The sequence below is a fragment of the Lactuca virosa genome, chromosome 4 (genome assembly GCF_052849685.1).
Source record: "Lactuca virosa cultivar CGN04683 chromosome 4, Lactuca_virosa_CGN04683_v6, whole genome shotgun sequence".
Taxonomy (NCBI): Eukaryota; Viridiplantae; Streptophyta; class Magnoliopsida; order Asterales; family Asteraceae; genus Lactuca; species Lactuca virosa.
This window is the reverse complement of record NC_136429.1, coordinates 419,842,896-419,863,647: the sequence shown is the minus strand read 5'-3', so window position 1 is coordinate 419,863,647 and position 20,752 is coordinate 419,842,896. Positions and strand designations below refer to the sequence as shown.

The following is a 20,752-nucleotide window of genomic DNA, read 5'->3' as shown; positions in this document are numbered from 1 at the left end:
CATAACCTGCGTAACCCTGCTGAAGGTAACGCCTAGCTCTCGCTGCTGAACATAAAGCTGGTCCTTGCTATGGCCTCTCGCCCTGAATCACCAGCTCTCCCCCACTTGGGGTCCTGATCCGCACCAACTGCTGTGCACAGTCAATCACTGCCCCATTGGGGCTTAGCCAATCCATACCGATAATAACCTTGTTCCCTCGCAAAGGTATAGGAACCAGATCTACCAGATAAAGCTCCTCAAACAGTCGCAGGACGCAATCTCGGTAAACCTCTAACGCTCGCACTGACCGGTCGTCCGGAATCTCGACCTCTAGAGGGCAATCCAACGTGCCCGACGACTCAGGAAACTTCTTGCTAAGTGCAAGAGAGACAAATGATCGGGTGGCACCCGAATCAAACAATACCTGAACTGGGATACCGTTCACATGGAACGATCCTAAACAATGCACATACGTAACGTATCAAGATCACAGTGCCATAACATAAAAGCATAAGAAAGGAATCATACCCGTCACTACATCAGGTCCAGCACGTGTCTCCTCGGCTGTCAACTGAAATGCTCGGCTCTGCACCACTGGAGCCTCTGTCTTGGCCTTCCGGCCATCTGCAATCCGCGCTGTCGCTGAGACCAGCGCCACTGCTGGCGCCGCTGCTGACACGGCTGTCAATATCGGGCAGTTGGCCTTTTTATGGCCCCTCTGATTGCAATGGAAGCAAATCAGGTCTGTCATCTATACCGCAGGAGTAGGGGCAGTACAATCTCTACCAAAATGCCCAACCTTGCCGCACTTATAGTAGCCTGAACCCGGCCCAGTGGGACAAGCTCCCTCGTGTGACTGACCTCATTTCCCACAGCGGTCCCGCCCTTACTGGCCTTTCGGCCTACCATCGGATCCCTTGGGCTTCTTCCCCGAAGCCCCCGTCGTCAGCCCCCCCGCTGCCTTCCTCTTCCGGATATGCTCCAGATCAATCTCCCTCTCGCTAGCCCTGGCAATCATGGAATCTAGGGTAGGGCAAGCTGAGAAACTAACATGCTCCCGAATGTCATCTCGTAGCATGTCATGGTAGCGGGTCCTCCTCATATCCTCATCTCCCGCATACTGGGGCACCAATAATGCCCTCTCCCGGAACTTGGCGGTGATCTCCGCCACTGTCTCAGTCGTCTGCCTCATATCGAAGAATTCCCTGGCCAACTGCTGAAGCTCCACCGCAGGTGCGAACTCAGCCCTGAACCGGGTCACAAAATCTGACCAGGTCATAGCCTCAATAGCCGAGGCTCCCAGAGAGTCACCAACCGACTCCCACCAATCTCTGGCCCTGTCTCTCAAACATCCTGCTGCATACCTCACCTTCGACCCTTCCGAGCAGAAGCTAGTCAGCTGCGCAGACTCGATGTTTGCGATCCATCTCCTAGCAGCAATGACGTCTTTCACCCCATGGAAATCTGGCGCACCACTCCCTCGGAAGTCCTTGAAGGACAGTGTGCGCGTACCCGCCTGGCTAGACGCCATATCACTCTTGAATGCTCGGAGGCGATCCTCCATCAACTCAACAATCCCTTCCTTGATCGACCCGAAAATGACAGGGGTCGACTCAAGGATCCCTCTCGTGATCTCAGACGCGATGAACTCGCGCAGCCCGTCATTAACCTGCTCGGATCCTGCGCCCGAGCCTGATCCTGATCCTGATCCGGAACCTCCCGCTCCATGTCGCGTGGTCACCATGCTGAAAATACACGCATAAATGTCAGGATCATACATACTCCCGAGAGGTCTAACACACTCTCCAAGGTTCCCGGTTCCATCTAGGCCCTCCTTGATTCGAGTACGGGTCCTCTGCTTTCAGTAGTACGGGCCCATACTACCTTCCACATCTACCCGTACTTTCCTCCAGGATTGCTTCGACTTCACCAAGTCCCTTTTTCCCGATACCCTTACCACTGACCTCATCCTAGGCTTCCCTAGGGCACTCTCCGACCTACCCTCCGCCATCAGTTGCACTAGGAGTCCCCACCACATCCTCCTAACTAACTTGCGGATACTGTTACATATCCGTTCGTTAGCTAGTTGAAGATGACCAGAACCCCCATAGCACAAAGCAAGAAGTATTCGTGCATTGGGTAACCAAATCAGGCATAACCTACACAGGCCATCCTACTGCTAACTAAACAGTCCTAGCATACAGCTCATACAACAGGCATATAAGGCATCCTCCTAGATCCTTAACTCTAACTAGCATGCAATTCTCAGAATCATATATCAGGCACACAAGGCATCCTCCTAGATCCTTAGTCCTATTCTAGCATGCCGTTTTCTGAATCAAAACCATATAGCATAACATATCAAGTATGGGTATCTTGGGAAAAACTTACTTGACCCCGGCCGGTCGCATGCATCACACACTTTGTCTTTCTTAAAATCCTTTCATTTAGATTTTAGAAAACCATTTTCCTTGTAAAAACCTTTTAGCCCCTCAGTTTGAGTCCAGACACCCCCCGAGGGTGTGTTCGAATCCCTCAAACCAGGGCTCTGATACCAACTTGTAACATCCCAATTTTCAAGTATCCCTCTTTGGTGGGCCGGCATTGTGGCCTTAGACCCATCCCTACTGGAAGGTAACTCACCTCGTATGAGAAGTTGCTGATAATCTGTGCGGGAAACCTCCGTCCGCTGCTGCTCCAGAAATCCTGCGGCTACAATCCCCACAAACACTCAGTTAGAAACTGATATATACTCTTAGGGTAAAATGACCATTTTACCCCCAACCAAGTCCAAGTCAAAGTCAACTTCCAGTTGACCCGACTCGCCGAGTTGGGCCGTCAACTCATCGAGTCCCTTCCTTTTACTCGTCCTTATCCACGACTCGACTCGTCGAGTTTGGAAACGACTCGATGAGTTCCCCTTCCTTACGAACATCAATGAAACTTCATCCGACTCGCCGAGTCAGATGCACACTCGTCGAGTTCACCTTCAACTGATGAACAAGTCCTGACCTTGACTCGCCGAGTCGTATGAACAACTCGTCGAGTTCATCTTCAAACTTAAGAAGATTGCCTTGGACTCGCCGAGTCTGTTCTAGCACTCGTCGAGTCCCATGAACTCCAGGTCTAAAATTAAGTCCAGTGCGTTCGGTCACTCTTTCTGTCCTGTTACAACCCTTCTAACGCCCAACTGAGTCCTTTTGACCCTCAACAGAATTGGGACTCAAAGCCTTGGACTCGTCGAGTCCCAAGAACGGACTCGCCGAGTCGATAACGTCCACACCCAAAAACCTCGATTTCTGATGTACAACACTTGACCAAAAGATAGATCTAAGCTCCTTTAATCGTTCTAGCACGTAAAGTTATAAACTTTACGTGCATGCATGGGACTTTGAGCTCAAAAGGACATAAAATAAGCTCTAGTGTTGCATGGGGCCTTCCTTGGGTGCAAAAGCAACCCAAATCTGCCTTGTGACCCCTTTAAAGACTTAGATCCGAAGTCTTGACCCCCAACCATGTTTGCAATCATGGTTGGTTACCAAAATGGCTTATAAAAGCCCTAAATCTCCCCAAAAAGGGATCTATCAAATGAAAGAGCAAGGTACATACTTTATACCTCTCAAGGACCGCAAATGATGAACCAAACTCGAATCCTTCAGTTCCCTCTTGATCCTTCTATGCTCTTCCTTCTTCCTTGAGGTCAAACTCCACAAAAATCACTCAAAAGCCTTAGATCTTGCACCAAAACACTTAGGGTTTGCTATGGAGGGTTTCTGGGAGCATAAAGGGGCGATGGAGGCTGTATAAGGTTGTTTAAATAGGATACAAACCCTCAGATTAGTGTTTTGTCCAGTTAGAGCCTACTCGTCGAGTCCGGTACCCGACTCGACGAGTCCATCACTTAAATCTCGCGTCTCATCCCGCTTCTACTCGGCGAGTTGGTCCTTCAACTCGCCGAGTCCAAGGCCAAAAATGCACAAATACTTAAATAAAATACATACCAGGAACCAGGTGCTACAATGTCGCACCCCGGTTTGTTGGGGTGAGGTCGGACACATGGTGATGGGACGGACGGAGGTAGTCTTGCAGACTATCAAGAAGATTCAGCAGATTAGGCAGCGACTGCAGACCGCTCAAAGTCGGCAGAAGAGTTACGCCGACAGACGCCGATCCGAGTTAGAGTTCCAGGTCGGTGATACGGTGCTCCTAAAGGTCTCACCTTGGAAAGGGGTGATCCGTTTCAGGAAGAGGGGGAAACTGGGTCCCCGCTACATTGGACCGTTTAGGATTATTGCCAGGGTTGGCAAGGTGGCATATCGGCTAGAGCTTCCGGAGGAGCTTAGTCGGATTCACAACACTTTCCACGTTTCGCAGTTGCGAAAGTGTGTTATGGACCAGGAGGCGGTTGTATCCTTGGATGACATTCAGGTCGATGAGCGTCTGAGCTATGTTGAGAGGCCCGTGGCCATACTAGAGAGGAAGATAAAGATTCTACGGAATAAGGAGATACCTTTGGTGAAAGTACAGTGGGAGCATCGGAGGGGATCCGAGTGGACATGGGAGCCCGAGTCCGAGATGAGGGAGCATTACCCGGATCTATTTACCCCAAAAGACTTCGAGGGTGAAGTCTAAGTCAAGTAGGAGAGAGTTGTAACATCCCGAGATTTCCAGGTATTTCCGAACTCTCCTCTACCTTTTTCCTTGTCATTTATAGCCCTTGGAGTTTGGAAGTGAAGGCCAAGGCAAGCATAAGGAAAAAAGTTGTAACTTTGGGCCAAGAAGGAGTATGCCGTGCGTACATAGGAGTACGCTAAGCGTATTAAGGTTCGCCTTAGTACGCTGGGCGTACACTTGTATACGTAGGGCGTACTCGTGTCTGGAGGAAACCCTAATATTTAGGGATTGGGGACTATTTAAACAACATTATGAGCACCTTCCCTTCCCTTACCTCAGCCTCCACTGTTTAGAATCGTCCTCCCCAAACCCTAGCCCCTTTCTTTGAGTTTTGAGCTTATTGAGTGTTTCTTGAAGTGTTCTAAGAAGGTGGTGTTGCATCAAGGCTTTGGAGAAGAAGATCAAACTTATAGATCTGAAGTTAGAAGGTGCCTTAGAAGCTCCAGAAGGTAAAAAGCTTCAAACTTTATGCACATATGTATAAATCTTTCCTTTTTGCTTTATAAAACCACTTCTTGTCCCAAAAAGACCAAAGATGGTGCATGTTGTGATTGGGACGAATGATCTGTCCTTCTAGGCTCTTTTTGGGGTGTTGAGTGATAAAAATGAGGTCCCAATGACTATAGATGTCCCATGCACCTTGTAAAAAGGTCTTAATAGATTAAGACCTTGGATTAAGAACTTTATGGACGCCGAAAGTGGTAAAGTTCGAGACTTTATGGATCCTGGGCACATTGGGACTCTGGATCTGAAATTTGGGCTTAAGTGCTTAAGCCATTAAGTACTTAATGGAGTTTTGGCAAAACTTGGCGTAAATCTAGTACGCCCAGCGTACTGGGTCAATCACCTCGACGGTGGTCAACTTTCGGATGAGTACGCCCCTCATACATCCTCTGTTGGGCTTTTGGCATTTGGACCTTGGACATTGGACTGTTTATGGACAAAAGGGGGTTTGGGCCTTGCTGGATTATATGAACATGATGATTTAGACCAAGTCTTGTTTATGGATTTAGAATTAAGGCCCAATTAGGGATTTGGGTCCAATTCGGTAAATTGGGCCAATAATGGGCTTGGTATAAGGACCTCTAAGTTAAGGACTTGGCATTGGGCTTAGGCCCAATAAAGAAAATGGACTCAATGAATTGAGTGGACTCTTAGTCAAGAAGGTTATTTCGTGTATTAACTGGATATTTATTATGTGACAGTGCGGGATCTCCGGTGAATCAGTGAATCAGAGTTTCAACATTTTCAGCACTATTTGCGAGGTGAGTTATCCTCACTATACTCAAGGGTCTAAGGCACCAAGGCTGGCCCTTTAGATTGTTATCGGGTTATGTTATGCTAGTATGATCTGTTAGATCGGTATCCTAGAGGGTAGAATAATATTATGTGGTATGTGGTATGATCTGTTAGATCGGTATCCTAGAGAGTAGGATAGTATTATGTGCTATGTGGTATGATCCGTTAGATCAGCTGTTATCTATAGACTATTATGTGATTATCTGTTATATGTGCACATGTTGTTTGGCGGTTGAGGTTTTTCTGCTTTGTGCGGAGGCCAATAGACCTGGGCATTCCAGCCTGTTGGTTGAGGGCCGCGATTATTCCATCCTAACGATGATTGGACCCATAGTATGTTGGCATTCCAACCTGTTGGTTGAGGGCCTGGGGTATTCCATCCCGAGGATGATTGCACCCATAGTATGTTGGCATTCCAACCTGTTGGTTGAGGGCCTAGGGTATTCCAACCCTATGGTTGACTCGACCCATAGTATGCTGTTTATGATTATATGTGTATTGTTGTGAGCATGGGTATTTTGGGGGAACTCACTAAGCTCTCGGGCTTACAGTTTCAGCTTATTGTTTCAGGTACATCAGGGGATCACGGCAAGACTAAGGCGTGATCGTACAGCTCCTCCTGTTTTATTATTGTTTCTGGGAAAAACTCTGATATAAACTATTTTGGAAAATGAATTTGTAATCATTAATGGATCTTAAACGTTTTGAAAAGTTTTAAATTGGTTTGAATTTTAGGGTGTTACAATAATATGCATGTACTTTAAAACAACAGAGTTTTATAAACAACAAAGTAACAAAACTTAAAATAGTTTTTGAATTGATTTGATCACTTACAAAAGCATAAGAAATCCTTAAAAGTAATGGTTATCACAGGTAAATATTTACACAATAATATTGTGTTCAACTTGTAATCTCCCCTCCCCCCCTTTAAAAGCATTTAAAACATTTAAAAGATTGAGTATAGGGGTATGAACTCACCTTATGTGGGTGATTCAACTGAAGATTCGAGTAAGGATGATAAGTTCCACAAATGAAGTCCCAAGACACAAATGAGTCCTAAATGACATATAATGATACATATAGGCATGTAATTAGCAAATCTAACTACAAAGGAGATTAGGAAACAACCTAGGATGCAAGAATAACTCACCAAAAGAGTGCTAGAAGCAAGTTAGGAGGTTGAAGGGGTGTTCACGACCCAAAGGAAGGATAGTTCACGACCCAATGGAGTTCCCGAACCAACTTGATGAATGGTTCATGGCCCAAGTTGATGTTCACAGACGAAATAGATGAGTGGTTCACGACCCAAGTGATGAAGAACACTTGAAGATCTTGGTGTTTTGGCAAGTGTTTGAAGATCCTAGTAAGCTTCTATGGAGTAGCAAAGGAAAGGGGTGTTTAAGAGTGAAAGATGGTGTTCTTGAACTATGATACTTGAGAGAGAATGGAGTGTTTGCAGCCAAGAGAAGAAGAAGTGAAGGGAAAATGGCAAAAGCACATATATATGCTAAGGGTTCACGGCCACACTTGGGTTCACGGCCGTGAACACTCTATGATGGGTTTTCTGGTTCGATTGTATTCCTCTAATCCTAAGCTAACACTTCTCAACATCCAATCCTTAAGTGTACTAGGCTTAGAACTCATTAAAATGACCCTTAAGAAGGCTAAAAGGAAATAGAAATAAGTCTGACTTTTGGTTGATTAGATTTAACTTTACAAGATAGAAATTTACGGGTTGTCACACCATTGCAGGGGGATGGTTTTACTTCAACCTTTTCTTCTGAACCTCCTTCAGATGGGGAAAATTCACCTCGCAAACGTTGGATTAGTGTCTAAGTCCATAATTATTTTGGTATGTACTTGACCCGATTATGAGCATGGTCCTTTTGGGTTGCCTTCACCATAGCAATATGTAGTATGAATTAAGGAGAGAAAGGTTTAATTATGATTTATTAATATATTAAAGGAGAAATCATATTTTTTAATTAATATTAGTCAAGAATTAATTAAGAATTAATTTTGTGACTAAAAGAGATTAATTAAATTTAGGGGACTGGAGTTGTAATTATAAGATAATTACAATTGGGCTATGGATCACCTAATAATATATAGGTTGGACGAATTCTATGGGAAGCCCATAAGCAATTCGTCCAAGGGATATGTTAAAGGAGTCCATGGGATGCTTAGGGCCTAAGAAGTCAGATTAGGGTTTCCTAGTTGCAAACCCTAATAACCTAAATGTAGATAAAGGACCCCTATGCCCCAAAAACGTGGCTAAGTGTTCCTTTAGGGTTTCTAGCCGTTTTGGTGCCTCCCCTCTCTTCTCTCCTTCATCCAATTGCTTAGTGGTGTTTGTGACTCCATTAGAGGTGCAACACTTGAGGCACTAAGCTTTCTGAAGCCAATCAAAGCAAGGAATTGATTGTTATTACTATATAACAATCATAGGTAATTACTAAACCCTTATTTCAGTTCTTATATGATAGATCTAGGGTTTATAGCTTTGGATATTCAATTGCATGTTCATTAGACAAACTAGATCCAAAAGCTATTAGGGTTTGCATGTACACCATAGGAATGATGTATTGCTCGAAACCCATCAGTGGTATCAGAGACTAGGGCTGTTTGTTAGTGAATTTGATGCTTATTTGATCGAATTTTGGCTGAAAATCGATTTTTTTGAGGTTTTTCGACTTGACTCGCCGAGTCAACTGGGTGACTCGCCGAGTCCATAGTGAACTCGACGAGTCCAAGCCTGTCTCGACGAGTCAGAGGGTCAGATGGAGGATTTTTCGGGTTTCTTGCCTATTTTTGCTGTGGGATAATTACCAAAACGTTTTTTATTGATAGAAATCGGATTTTTATGATATTGGGTGATTATCTTTGCCAAAATAAAAGATAATTTCATATTAATTGAATAATTACTTCCTTATATGATTAAATTTAATTATTTGAATTATTTGGTGTATTATCTTGCAAGAAATTAGACTAGGTCAAAACTATATAATTGCCTTATTTGAATTGTTGATCTAGAATGTTCTTGACAAAGTTTGAATAGTTTCAAATTACTCCCTTTAAGTTTTATAGTTTAAATTTGAACTTAAAAGTTTTGTTTTTGAAATTTAAATAGTTAAACCCTAATGTTTTGAAATGTTTCAAAACTTGCCCTCAAGTTTTGGAATTTAAAAGTTGATTAAAAGTTCAATTTTGAAATGTTAAATTCTAAAAACCCTCGTATTTTTTTTGAAAAGGTTCAAATTACACCCTTATGGTTTTATTAATTAATTAAAATGTATAATTAAAAGAGAGTTAATAATCCCATGAAGTTTTGGTTTACATTTAACTAAATTAAAAGTATAATTTATTAAATTAGATCACCTAGTATTTTAAAAGTATAAAATATACCCTTATAATATATGTAACATTAAAAGTCTTATATTATATATGTATGAGTAAAAGGTCAGTCTTACCGTTAGTAGGCCTCATTCACGAAGCTGGTCTATAAGGGGTGTTTAAGGAAATTGCCTATAAAATGGCGATTGAATGGGTATCCACTCTTACCCACCGCACTCTTGACTAGTGGAGGGTCGTTAGCCGAACGGGTAGGATAGGACGAAACCTTCCATTATAAGTATAATGAAGTGCAAAGTAACTAAATGCTTTAACAAATTCCCAAATCATAGTTACTTTAGGCAAAATGTGAAATTGTATGCTAATCCATGGAATTACACTTCGTACCCTTGTCAAACGTTAGTGGAGCGTGCGTGGTTAACCGACACACTAATTTGGGGTTGACACTGGTAGTGAAGGGTGGCTCGATGTTTATCATAGATCAATGGAGCGTGTGTGGTTAACCGGCACATTGATTAGGTTATAGTATCATTGAGTGCATCACGTAGATTCGTATGGTTATTCACACCTTGTTTGTGATCCTCGGCATCCCAGTCACAAATTTGAAGGGCATAATCGAGATTAAACATGCCATTGAAAAGTTCAATGAATCTCAAAAGATCTAGGAGATTCAATTCATTTAAAACTTAAACTCCTTTTTGTTTTTCATGGTGGAAATTGGCAAATCGTCATTTACCTACCTTCAAATATTCTGCAACTAGATTACGGCATCCCTCTTCTAGGTTGTAGAGTTTTGTGTTGGATCCTAGCCTTGATGTTTCATTTGGGTGTTACATCAAGGATTCTTATCAACTAACTTGATTCTTCTCCCGTTTTGTAGATGTCTAAATCTTACAATGGTCTTCCCAAGTCCCTTGGAACAAGCTTTCCAAATGAAGATGACGATCCATGATACGATCAAGGAAATGAGAGTCATGCTTCACTTCCTCCACCTCCTCCAATTATTCTCCCTAACCCACAAGTTCAAAGGCTTGAAAAGTTCAAGCTCACTTAAGCCCTATTAGCAAATAAACACGAAGATGGGAAACCTGTGTGTGCACACGTCTTGGAGATAACGTCACACATTGACAGGTTAAGGATGTTGGGTGTCGAGATTTCAGGTGAGTTGGCTGTTGACTGGGTTTTTCAGTCGCTTCCTGAATCATATAGTGAGTTCGTTAGAGAGTACTATATGATGGACCATGACGTGACCCTCATTGATTTGACCTATTTGCTTATCGCTGCTGAATCAGTAATGATTTGGCATGCTGATCAAGCAAATTTGTCTGGTGAATCAAACTCCCAAACTTCAATGGACATTGAAAATGGTGAAATTGGGAATCTAGAAAACGTAAATTTTGAGATAGTTCCTTGTGCCATTCCGAAAGTGTCCATTTGCTTCTATTGCCAAGAGAAGGGGCATTAGAGACGAAGCTGCCCTGTTTACCTGGGAGATCTAAGAGATGGGAGAGTCAAGACGTATGGCTCTACTTCAGGTAAAACCCATTAACTAACTCTATAAGTTCCTATTCTTTGATTCTTAATACATGATGTGATAAGATTACATTTTGAAGTTTTACAGGATCGAAGAAAAGAGAGGAAGCTTAAGGAAGAAGCGTGCTGAATCTGATCATGAAGAAATGGATTTCGATCGCATGGATTCGAAGATCAGATTTTTGAGCTGCTACTCTAGAGTTAGGATAGATTGATAAGAAATATGTGATAACATCGTTTTTCAGTTGAATTGCATTGTAAGGACAAATTTTTCCGCAATAATATAAATTTTGATTTTGTCTTATTTATTTATCCTTGCAGTGGCATGTATGAAAAATTGATGTTTGAATATTTCTACTATTAGCAATAATGGATTTGATTCTTAATTATGTTATTTGTGGAAATGTCGAGAATTTGCCAAATAAAGGAAGATTCTCATCACCCAAGTTTCAATTGGACAAAAACTTGGAATCATACAACTTGGTTGCGTGATGAATGAGAAACTTCATATTTGGAAATTAGACTATTTTTTGACAAAGTGTTAAGAGAAGGACTAGGAGATTGAGTACACTAGATTGTGCGTTGATCAAGTCCACCACAAGAGTGATAAAGATATTCGTCATGATTTACTAAAGTTTAGTAAATATGGTTATACTTATAAGATTAAGTATAATTCTGAGTTAATTGAAAGGCTTTCAATCAATAGCAGAACGAATAAAAAGAATCAAGTAGGCAGAAAGATAAAAGTTTCTCTATTCTAAGAAGAAGGGAGAGTACCTTTTATTGTGTTTTATGATAAGTCTTAATGATTAAGAACTATTTCTCAATTGATCCTCTAAGTGAGTCTTAGTGCATTTGTATGTCTAAGAAGAGGAATCGAGAATTATGGAAATAGTTAAATCAATAAGTCAATCATACTTCGTTCCAATATCAAGTCTTAAGAGTCATACTCCAAGATTGTGACTTGAGTGACAAGTCTTAAGTAGGTTTATAACACTCGTCAAATGTGGAATTTGGAAAAGTTTTCTTATTCTTGCACATTTGAAATTGGTAAGTTGTGATGTCTTGGATAAGACAAAGACCAACCAGGACCAATTGTGTGAAGTGTTAAAATTGACAAAAGGCTACACTAACTCTTGAATATTTGTTTGTCAAGAAATGTTTCTTGACAAGAGAATCTTATATGTCAAAGAGTCAGTGGGAGTCTTAATGGTCTTGAAAAGTTTCAAGAACAAATCAAGAGTAAACCTAGTTAATCATCACTAGCGCACGACTTGAGGTTTATAACCTATCGTGTTGACATTATTTTGTTTCTGTGCCATTCCAATTAAGCTAAATATGTATGTGAGTTCTATGAGTTCTCATTTGAATGCATAAAGACAAAGCACCTTGATCAATGGAAAGTACATTGATATGTAAGGGTAAACCACTTGGAAGACATGGTGGGAACTCGTGTTACCATGAGGCAAGAAATCAATATTGAACAAGTTCAGTCCATATGGTTTTGGATTTGTCGCAAACCTTCGTTTTGACAAATTCACATGGATAGGAACACATACACCATAAAATCTAAGTCACATAAGGTTTCCCTCCTTCATGAAAATGATTGTGAGGAAATGCTTTCACTAAGAGAGATTTTAAGAAGACAGCAATTGTGAAAATTGTATTCTCAAATTCGATTATGATTACGGCATCCCTCTTCATAGTTCGAATTGTGAGATTTGACAATTAGTCTAAACATCTGGGACTTAGTAACATAAATTCTGAATTGTTTAGACACACATGTGAGCTATCTAAGGCAAAGGTGTATGAGCTTAAAAAGCTTAGATAAAGGCTTATCAAAGCATTAGGTATTAGAAATATGAACTTAAGGAATTCAATAAGCATTGTTTTCTGGAAGTTCAATTGTTTTCTGAATACATGTCAAAGCTAGTGGGAGCATAAGTGTTATGCTGGTAAGAAAATAATCATCATGTTAGTGGGAGCATGATTATTATGGTAAGTATTGCAAGTTAGCAATATTAATTATAGAAAACAAAGATTCACTTTGCAAAGTTGCAAGGGTTGAAAAGTTGTTTTGCTATAATTAAGGGAGAGAATATTATACTTCGTTTCAAAATTCTAAAGCTTAGATCGAGAAATGTTAATAAATTTAGTCAAGGATACATAGTGCATTCTCAAAATTCGATTATGATTACGACATCCCTCTTCATAGTTCGAATTGTGGGAACATGACACATAAAATATTATGGCAGAAGGATGATAAAGTATCACGTCTTTATGTGAGACATTATACATCGTGTCCAATATGCTTCGGGTATAGGATCGATTGCATATGCTATAATATTTGACCATTCTAAAATTTTCCAAATGCCTAGGGCATTAAGAGGGAAAATGACTAGAATTGGATTTGACTAAAATATTTAAACAACTATCAAAGGATGATCTAAGGTTCGCCAAGGATTGGTCACTTATGAGTAGTTGGAAGTATAGTATTGGATGGACTATATTGACATTATTATAAATAGATAAGATTCTATTTAGAATGAGTTGTCATATAGCAAATATGGAAATGTTTCCATAAATGGGAGTTGGAAATTAAGAATCTATGTAGATTAGAAACTTTTATGCAAAAGGATGTTCGAAGGAATGTACTTTGAGTGAGAGACATCACATCTATAGAATTGTTTTGTGACAATTTCTGATAGAGTACTTTGTGATTTCATTGGCCAAGTCTTGATGACTTTTATGCTATGACTTTACGAAAGGATCGTTGCATAAAATGTTAGAATCTAACATATTCTAAAAGTGGCAAGAATTTGGTATCCTTACACTAATGACAAGGATTGGTAATTGTGAAATGAGTTTAATTGGAAATGTTTTTCAATTGATCTATTTGACAAAGTAAGGACCATAGGAAACCAAAGTGTGCATGCGTGGAGCATGGGACATTGTGGTTATAATTCGAGTAATAAAGTTGATTTTCTGAAACATTAAACAATGAATAATGAGTAATCAATATGGTGACTACATAAAAGATGTTTTATTTATACTCAAGAGTTTGGGGTCATATAGGATTGATTATTATCGTTGTGTTTCACTTTGCATGTTTTGACTTCCAGAATAACTGGGTTATTCGAACCTCCACTGTCGGTCATACGTTGGAAGTAGGTATGAAGCAAGACTGTCATGAATTTGTCTGTAGATTGTCTAAAGTGTTTAGACATAGCACAAGTTTGCTACAGAGTTCATGAGTGATTTGATGAGATTAGAGTATTTGATTAAACCCACGCTCACTTGAATCACTTCATGGATTTATCACGGGTAATTACTGAGACGATAACATTGTATATTCTTGAAACCGAGACGTGTGAGTTGTTATTTGCTGGTCGGTTTCACATTGATGATAAGTAAACGCACCAGTAACTTGGTGTTATAAAACTTATTGTTGTGTGTGATTCGATTAGTAGGTGCAAGCAAGCATTTGAGTCGAAGTTTATCCATTCCTTTTACCCAAAGTGGGATAAAAGATATATGTGGGTCCCTCGATGATTTAGTGATGACATCTTAAGCGCTTGGCCAAGCCGGGACTAAGTTGATGTGTTCAATTGCAGTCTGTTGTTAGTCGTCATAAATCAGATGTCAGGAAACAATACATAGACAGAGAGAATGATTTAAATCCATGTCTCATGTCTATTCGATATCTTGAGAATGGAGGAATATATAATCTCTTATCTAAAGGACACGCGTATCTGATAAGATGAGAGTTGACAGCAGCTTTTGAAAGCTACGATTGCTGATCAGGTTCTGAAGTCATGCAAATAGTTATTAGACTTATCCAAGTGGGAGACTGTTGGATTAGTGTCTAAGTCCATAACTACTTTGGTAGGTACTTGACCCGATTATGAGCATGGTCCTTTTGGGTTGCCTTCACCATAGCAATATGTAGGATGAATTAAGGAGAGAAAGGTTTAATTATGATTTATTAATATATTATAAGAATAATATATTAAAGGAGAAATCATATTGTTTAATTAATATTAGTCAAGAATTAATTTTGTGACTAAAAGAGATTAATTAAATTTAGGGGACTGGAGTTGTAACTATAAGATAATTACAATTGGGCTATGGATCACCTAATAATATATAGGTTGGACGAATTCTATGGGAAGCCCATAAGGAATTCGTCCAAGGGATATGTTAAAGGAGTCCATGGGCTGCTTAGGGCCTAAGCAGTCAGATTAGGGTTTCCTAGTTGCAAACCCTAATAGCCTACATGTATATAAAGGACCCCTATGCCCCAAAAACGTGGCTAAGTGTTCCTTTAGGGTTTCCAGCCGTTTTGGTGCCTCCCCTCTCTTCTCTCCTTCATCTAATTGCTTAGTGGTGTTTATGACTCCATTAGAGGTGCAACACTTGAGGCACTAAGCTTCCTGAAGCCAATCAAAGCAAGGAATTGATTGTTATTACTATATAACAATCAATGGTAATTACTAAACCCTTATTTCAGTTCTTATATGATAGATCTAGGGTTTATAGCTTTGGATATTCAATTGCATGTTCATTAGACAAACTAGATCTAAAAGCTATTAGGGTTTGCATGTACACCATAGGAATGATGTATTGCTCAAAACCCAACACCAAAATCATTCACGAACCTCCATTCGTAGGAGACAACTCAATTCCTGAAGTGAAAGAATTCTCATCATTCGAGGGGGAGAATCAAGATGCGAATGATGATTCGGATGTCCAATCAGAATTTGAAGAGGTGAATGCTGAACTGGATCCATCTTATGATCCAAATTATCCTCCACTGACCAAATGGACCAGAGATCACCCGAAAAACCAAGTCATTAGTGAATCTTCTGCAGGAGTTCTTACGGGATCTCAACTAAAAGCGAAACAAACTGCATTGTTCTCTAAAGTGGAATTCTGCGTGTTTAACTCATTCGTTTCCAAAGTAGAACCAAAAACGGTTAATGTTGCTCTAGATCCTTCGGATTGGGTGCAAGCGATGCAAGACAAGATCAACGAGTTCCAAAGAAACAAGGTTTGGAGGTTAATTCCTACTCCACCAGATGAATCAGTTGTTGGTTTGAAATGGGTATTTCAAAACAATATGGATAAAGAAAGGAACGTTATCAGGAACACGACAAGACTCGTGGTCAAGGGGTATTGCCAGGAAGAGGGCATTGACTACGAAGAGACTTTCGCACCTGTTGCAAGGTTAGAATCCATTCGCATCTTCTTGGCATATGCAACACACAAGAGCTTTGAGGTATTTTATATGGATGTTAAGTGTGAATTCTTAAATGGCAAACTTGAAGAGACAGTTTACATGGAGCAACCACCTGGGTTCGAGAACGAAAAGTATCCTAATCATTGCTATATTCTAGACAAAGCAGTTTATGGTGTAAACCAAGCTCTTAGAGCCTGGTACGAAACTCTAACTCGTTTCCTTAAAATGTCCAAATTTAAACAAGGTTCTGTTGACCCTACCTTCTTTCGCAAGAAATAGGGTGACCATTTGATGATCGTCCAAATTTATGTTGATGACATCATTTTCGGTTCTACTAATCCCAGCTTAACAGCTGAATTCTGAAAGTTGATGGAAGCTAAGTTTGAGATGAGTTCAATGGGTCCAATAAACTTTTTTCTTGGATTGAATATTAGACAGGGGCAGGAAGGCATTTTTATAAACCAGGAAGCTTATACAAAGGCTTTACTCGCTAAGTTTGGAATGGTGGGAGACTCAAAAGTGAAGGTTCCAATGGCATTCGAAACGAAACTAACACCATCTCTGGACAAACCGGCTACTGATATGACTCTTTATCGTCAGATGATTGGTTCATTGATGTATCTAACAGCTAGTAGACCGAATATTATGTTTTCTATTTGTTATTGTGCTAGGTTCCAAGCAAACCCTCGCAAACCTCACATGGTGGTTGTCAAGAATATCTTCTGATACTTAAAACGAACTTCATCTCTTGGCATATGGTATCTTGCGAACTCAGGCTTCTTTGTACAAGCATTTTCGGATGTTGACCTTGGGGGATGTGGATTAGACAGAAAAAGCACAGCTGGAGGATGCCAATTTCTCAATGGAAAACTTGTTAGTTGGCAATCCAAGAAGAAAACGTGTGTATCTTTGTCAACATCCGAGGCTGAATATATAGTTGTAGCTTCGTGCACCTCCCACGTCATTTGGTTTCAAAGCCAGCTCCATGACTATGGAATAAGCATGAAAAGAATCCCTATTTACTGTGACTCTGAAAGTGTCATTCGCATTTGTCACAACCCAGTGCAACACTCAAAGATGAAAAATATCGCACTGATGTATCATTTTATCAAGGATCATGTGGAAGATGGCAACGTTGAAATACACTTTGTAAGATCCGTTGATCAGTTAGCTGACATATTCACAAAAGCCCTGCCTGAAACAACCTTTAATAGAATTCTTCAAGGGCTAGGAATGATGGAAGTTGAATCCGTTCCAAAACCACTTTCGCACTAATAAAGTCATCACTGCGAATCGGTGCGCACGTTCGCAGTCAACTGTTCATTCGCAGTCTACTTTATAGATATGCATCGGTGCGAACGTTCATAGTAGTTCGCAGTCCACTGTTCATTTTTTTTTTAATTTTCTTATATCCTTTTGTACTTTATGTATATTGTTGTTTATCTTTATTTCGTTTTTGTATATTTTCTGTTTTTAATTCTTTTTCAGAAAATCTCAAAAATCCAAAATTAGTTTATTTGTTTCAGTATTATTTCCTTTCAGAAAACCAAAATTACCAAAAATATTTTCTTTGTGTTTATTTTTACTTCTTTTATTTTAACAAAACATAAAAATACCAAAAATATTAGATACACATAAAGCTCATGGAGGATGTTTGTAACATCTATCAATTCGTGTGATGGGGCATATATAAAATTCTTTACCTATGCATTAGCTAAGTGTCCCTAGAAGCATGCTGCTGCATGTTGTCCTAAGCCTCATTGACTCAATTGTGAAACCTTAATGAATTGATTCTACCAATCGATTCTTCCCAACCAGGCTGCGAATTCACTTTAGTCATGAGCTACCTTACTCTTCTCACACTGAGTTAAGAGTTGTCTGCATGGTCACTTTCGCACTGCAGAGGTACATTCGTTTCTTTAAACCATCTCTACTTTTCTCCATCACTTTCGCATCCATGATCACAACCCTTGAAACTCTCATACATTACCACTGAGGTTTATGGTTGCACAACATCTGTGTTGATGATTTTAGTTTCGTTCAATCACGAACTGAGTGAAACCCAAAATTCAATACACTTTCTGAATTGACAGTGAACATATAAAATTTCTAGATTTTTCACCAAGGAATTAACGAATGTCCACGTTCGTGGTCAGTACCAAGGAATCTCTTTTTCTTTTGAGAGATCTTGACGAAATGTTCTAGAACTAAGACATTTCTTCCCAACATGATCCAATTTTTTTTTTGAGATTTCTAAATTTATCCAAGTTACTTAAATAATTTCTAAGCTACTCGTTCAGCTGACTACACTCGTCACACGAGTACTTCATCCAACTTTCGTACTTATGTCAAGTTCGTAGTTTGGTTGAAGATTAAGCCACCCTCTTAACCTGAAGAAAAGATGTCTTTCAATGTTTCTTATCAAACATTTGATCGTATTTCAACGGGAAACCACATAGACACTTCAAAGTCTCTCTTGACTTCGATGGAAGAAATCTATGCCCAGGATCAATAGTTGTGTGTCTTTATTTAGACATCACGAAATTCCTCAGATATGTTTTGATTTATTTCTTTATCTTCGACACTCTTGCACGAAGATCCTTGTGATTTTCCAAAAGTCTTGTTCGTGGTTCTTAATGTTACTTCCAGGTTCGCAGTTCAACCCATGTTGTGTAAAAAACGAATGTTCGACGAGTCAGGTCTACGAATTCACACTTGCAGAATTGCCATGTCTGAATGCTTATGACTGGATCGTACTCTATAACATGCTGCTAAAGGAGAAGGAGAAGTACGAACCTGTCATGTCCGATCTCCAAATTATGTTGCAGTCTTACATTTCAGAGATTGGTGAGATGGATGTTGAGATAGTAGCAATATTGCGAAATAAGCCTTTTGCTATTCCAAAGGAAGCTCCAAAAGATTTTGAAAAGTTAAAGCTAGGGAAGATTCACAAAGAAGGATGGTTCATGGTGTATCAGTCTAGGGAACAAACTGGAGCTGACTTTCGCAAGTCTTGCTTCTTTCTTCCTGACAAACATTTGTACACCACAACTTATCTTGAGTTTATATTGGACATGGTGAATGAATTCAAGGGCAACAATAAGGAGGATCTCAAGTGCTTCTCTGACATGGTCCAGTGGTACATTCGCATTCGCAAGCTACTATTGAGTTTCATTCCGAAGATTTATGAAGTGCAGAAGCGAATTCAAGAATAATGGACTGATGCCTCAATTGACGCAAATGGGAGATTGTTGAGTGTTATATGTTGCGTCATTGGGCCCTTTTTGTATAAGTCTATTATGTAAACGGGTTGGGCCTATCCTCCCGTATTTATTTCTAGGGTTAGAGTATTTATGGTGCATGCATGCATCTTATTTTTGTTAACTCTGATTTTGTATTGTAACCCTAATCACACCTCTACAGTAGCAATTCTTAATAGAGTTCTTCCGAGGAGTGACAGTTAATCATTCAACATCTTTGTATCATCATAGTGTTCTTGTTTTACTTGTTTTGAATCTAAACGATCATCAAGGATTTCAATCCTAACAAAAATTGTATACGGTTAGGATTTTATAGCCTTAGAATAATTGATTTGGCCTTATTTCTTGTTCCTTGTCTGGTTGTGGTCCTAGGGTAGAGTCTATTATTCGACAGTCTATTAGATCCAGTTTTGTGTATAATTTGCATGCATAAGGCAGCCGACAGTAAGGATGGATGGATGAGGATAACACGAGTTGCGATATGTAGGCTGAATGTTCTATGATAGTCCTTTGGATCAGAGTGCTACTGCACGAATGTTGCTTGCTTTGTGCTTTGTGGAACTCTTGAGTGATGGGAGTCATCCACTAAGTGGATATAACGATATGCAGGAGGTGGATGGCTGGCATCATGGGGAGTTCTCCAGCAGCTGATGGTAGGGCGAGGTTAGGACCCTAGGAAAGCCTATGAGATGCTCCAGTGAGTTAGTAGGGCAGTTCAGTGAGGTTGGGAACCTAGGGGAAGCCTAGAAGGTGCTATGGTGGATATTGTGTTGCTGTTTAGCGGATATTTGGTGCACCAATGGATTAGGTGACTTAGAGGATTCAGGAGGATTGCTGAGGAAAATATTGATAGGTATGGAAGGTAGTATGGGCCCGTACTACTGAAAGCATAGGATCCATACTCGAATCCGTGAGAGATTTGGAGAATCTAAGAAGCTTATGGGAAGGAGAATTCTTGGTCATACTCTTATAGTGAGGATAGCTGCTTTACCAGATGAGGATGAGCACACATGAGGAAGGACCAGGCTTTGGTCCCGGCTCCTGTGGTGAGCCAGTTAGTGGAAGGACTGCCAGGGTTTTGAGTTCGCCGTGGATCTCTTGTATTGAATGGCACGGATTGATTGTGCGTTATATCACGCTTTCGGGATTGGGGACTATGTGTTGGGAGTAGTTGTAGCCCGGGTAGGATAGAAGTTACTCCAGCTATTGCAGTTAAGCCTTTAACGAATGAGATGGTGGGTGTGTCAGGGTGCGAGACACTGAATGATATGGTTTCTAGAGTCAAGAGCGAGGGATTGACTTGAAACACCTTGGGAAGAGGGGACCAGATCAGGTGCATATATTGGAGGGTCCCAGAAAGAGACCCAAGAGTTTGGGTCAACTTTTCAGAGGCCAGCAGGTCCGGATTCAGTGCAGT

At 40.4% G+C, this 20,752-nt stretch overlaps 1 protein-coding gene across 1 annotated transcript in view; it reads left to right on the top strand.

Annotated features, from left to right (window-relative positions):
* Positions 1–16,354, top strand: part of LOC145106570 (uncharacterized) — a 57,436-nt gene extending 41,082 nt beyond the window's left edge. The window contains exon 7 of the mRNA XM_079043533.1: positions 15,708–16,354. Within this exon, the coding sequence (XP_078899659.1) occupies positions 15,708–16,354 (647 nt within the window). The remainder of the gene's footprint in view (positions 1–15,707) is intronic.
* Positions 16,355–20,752: the final 4,398 nt, after the last annotated feature.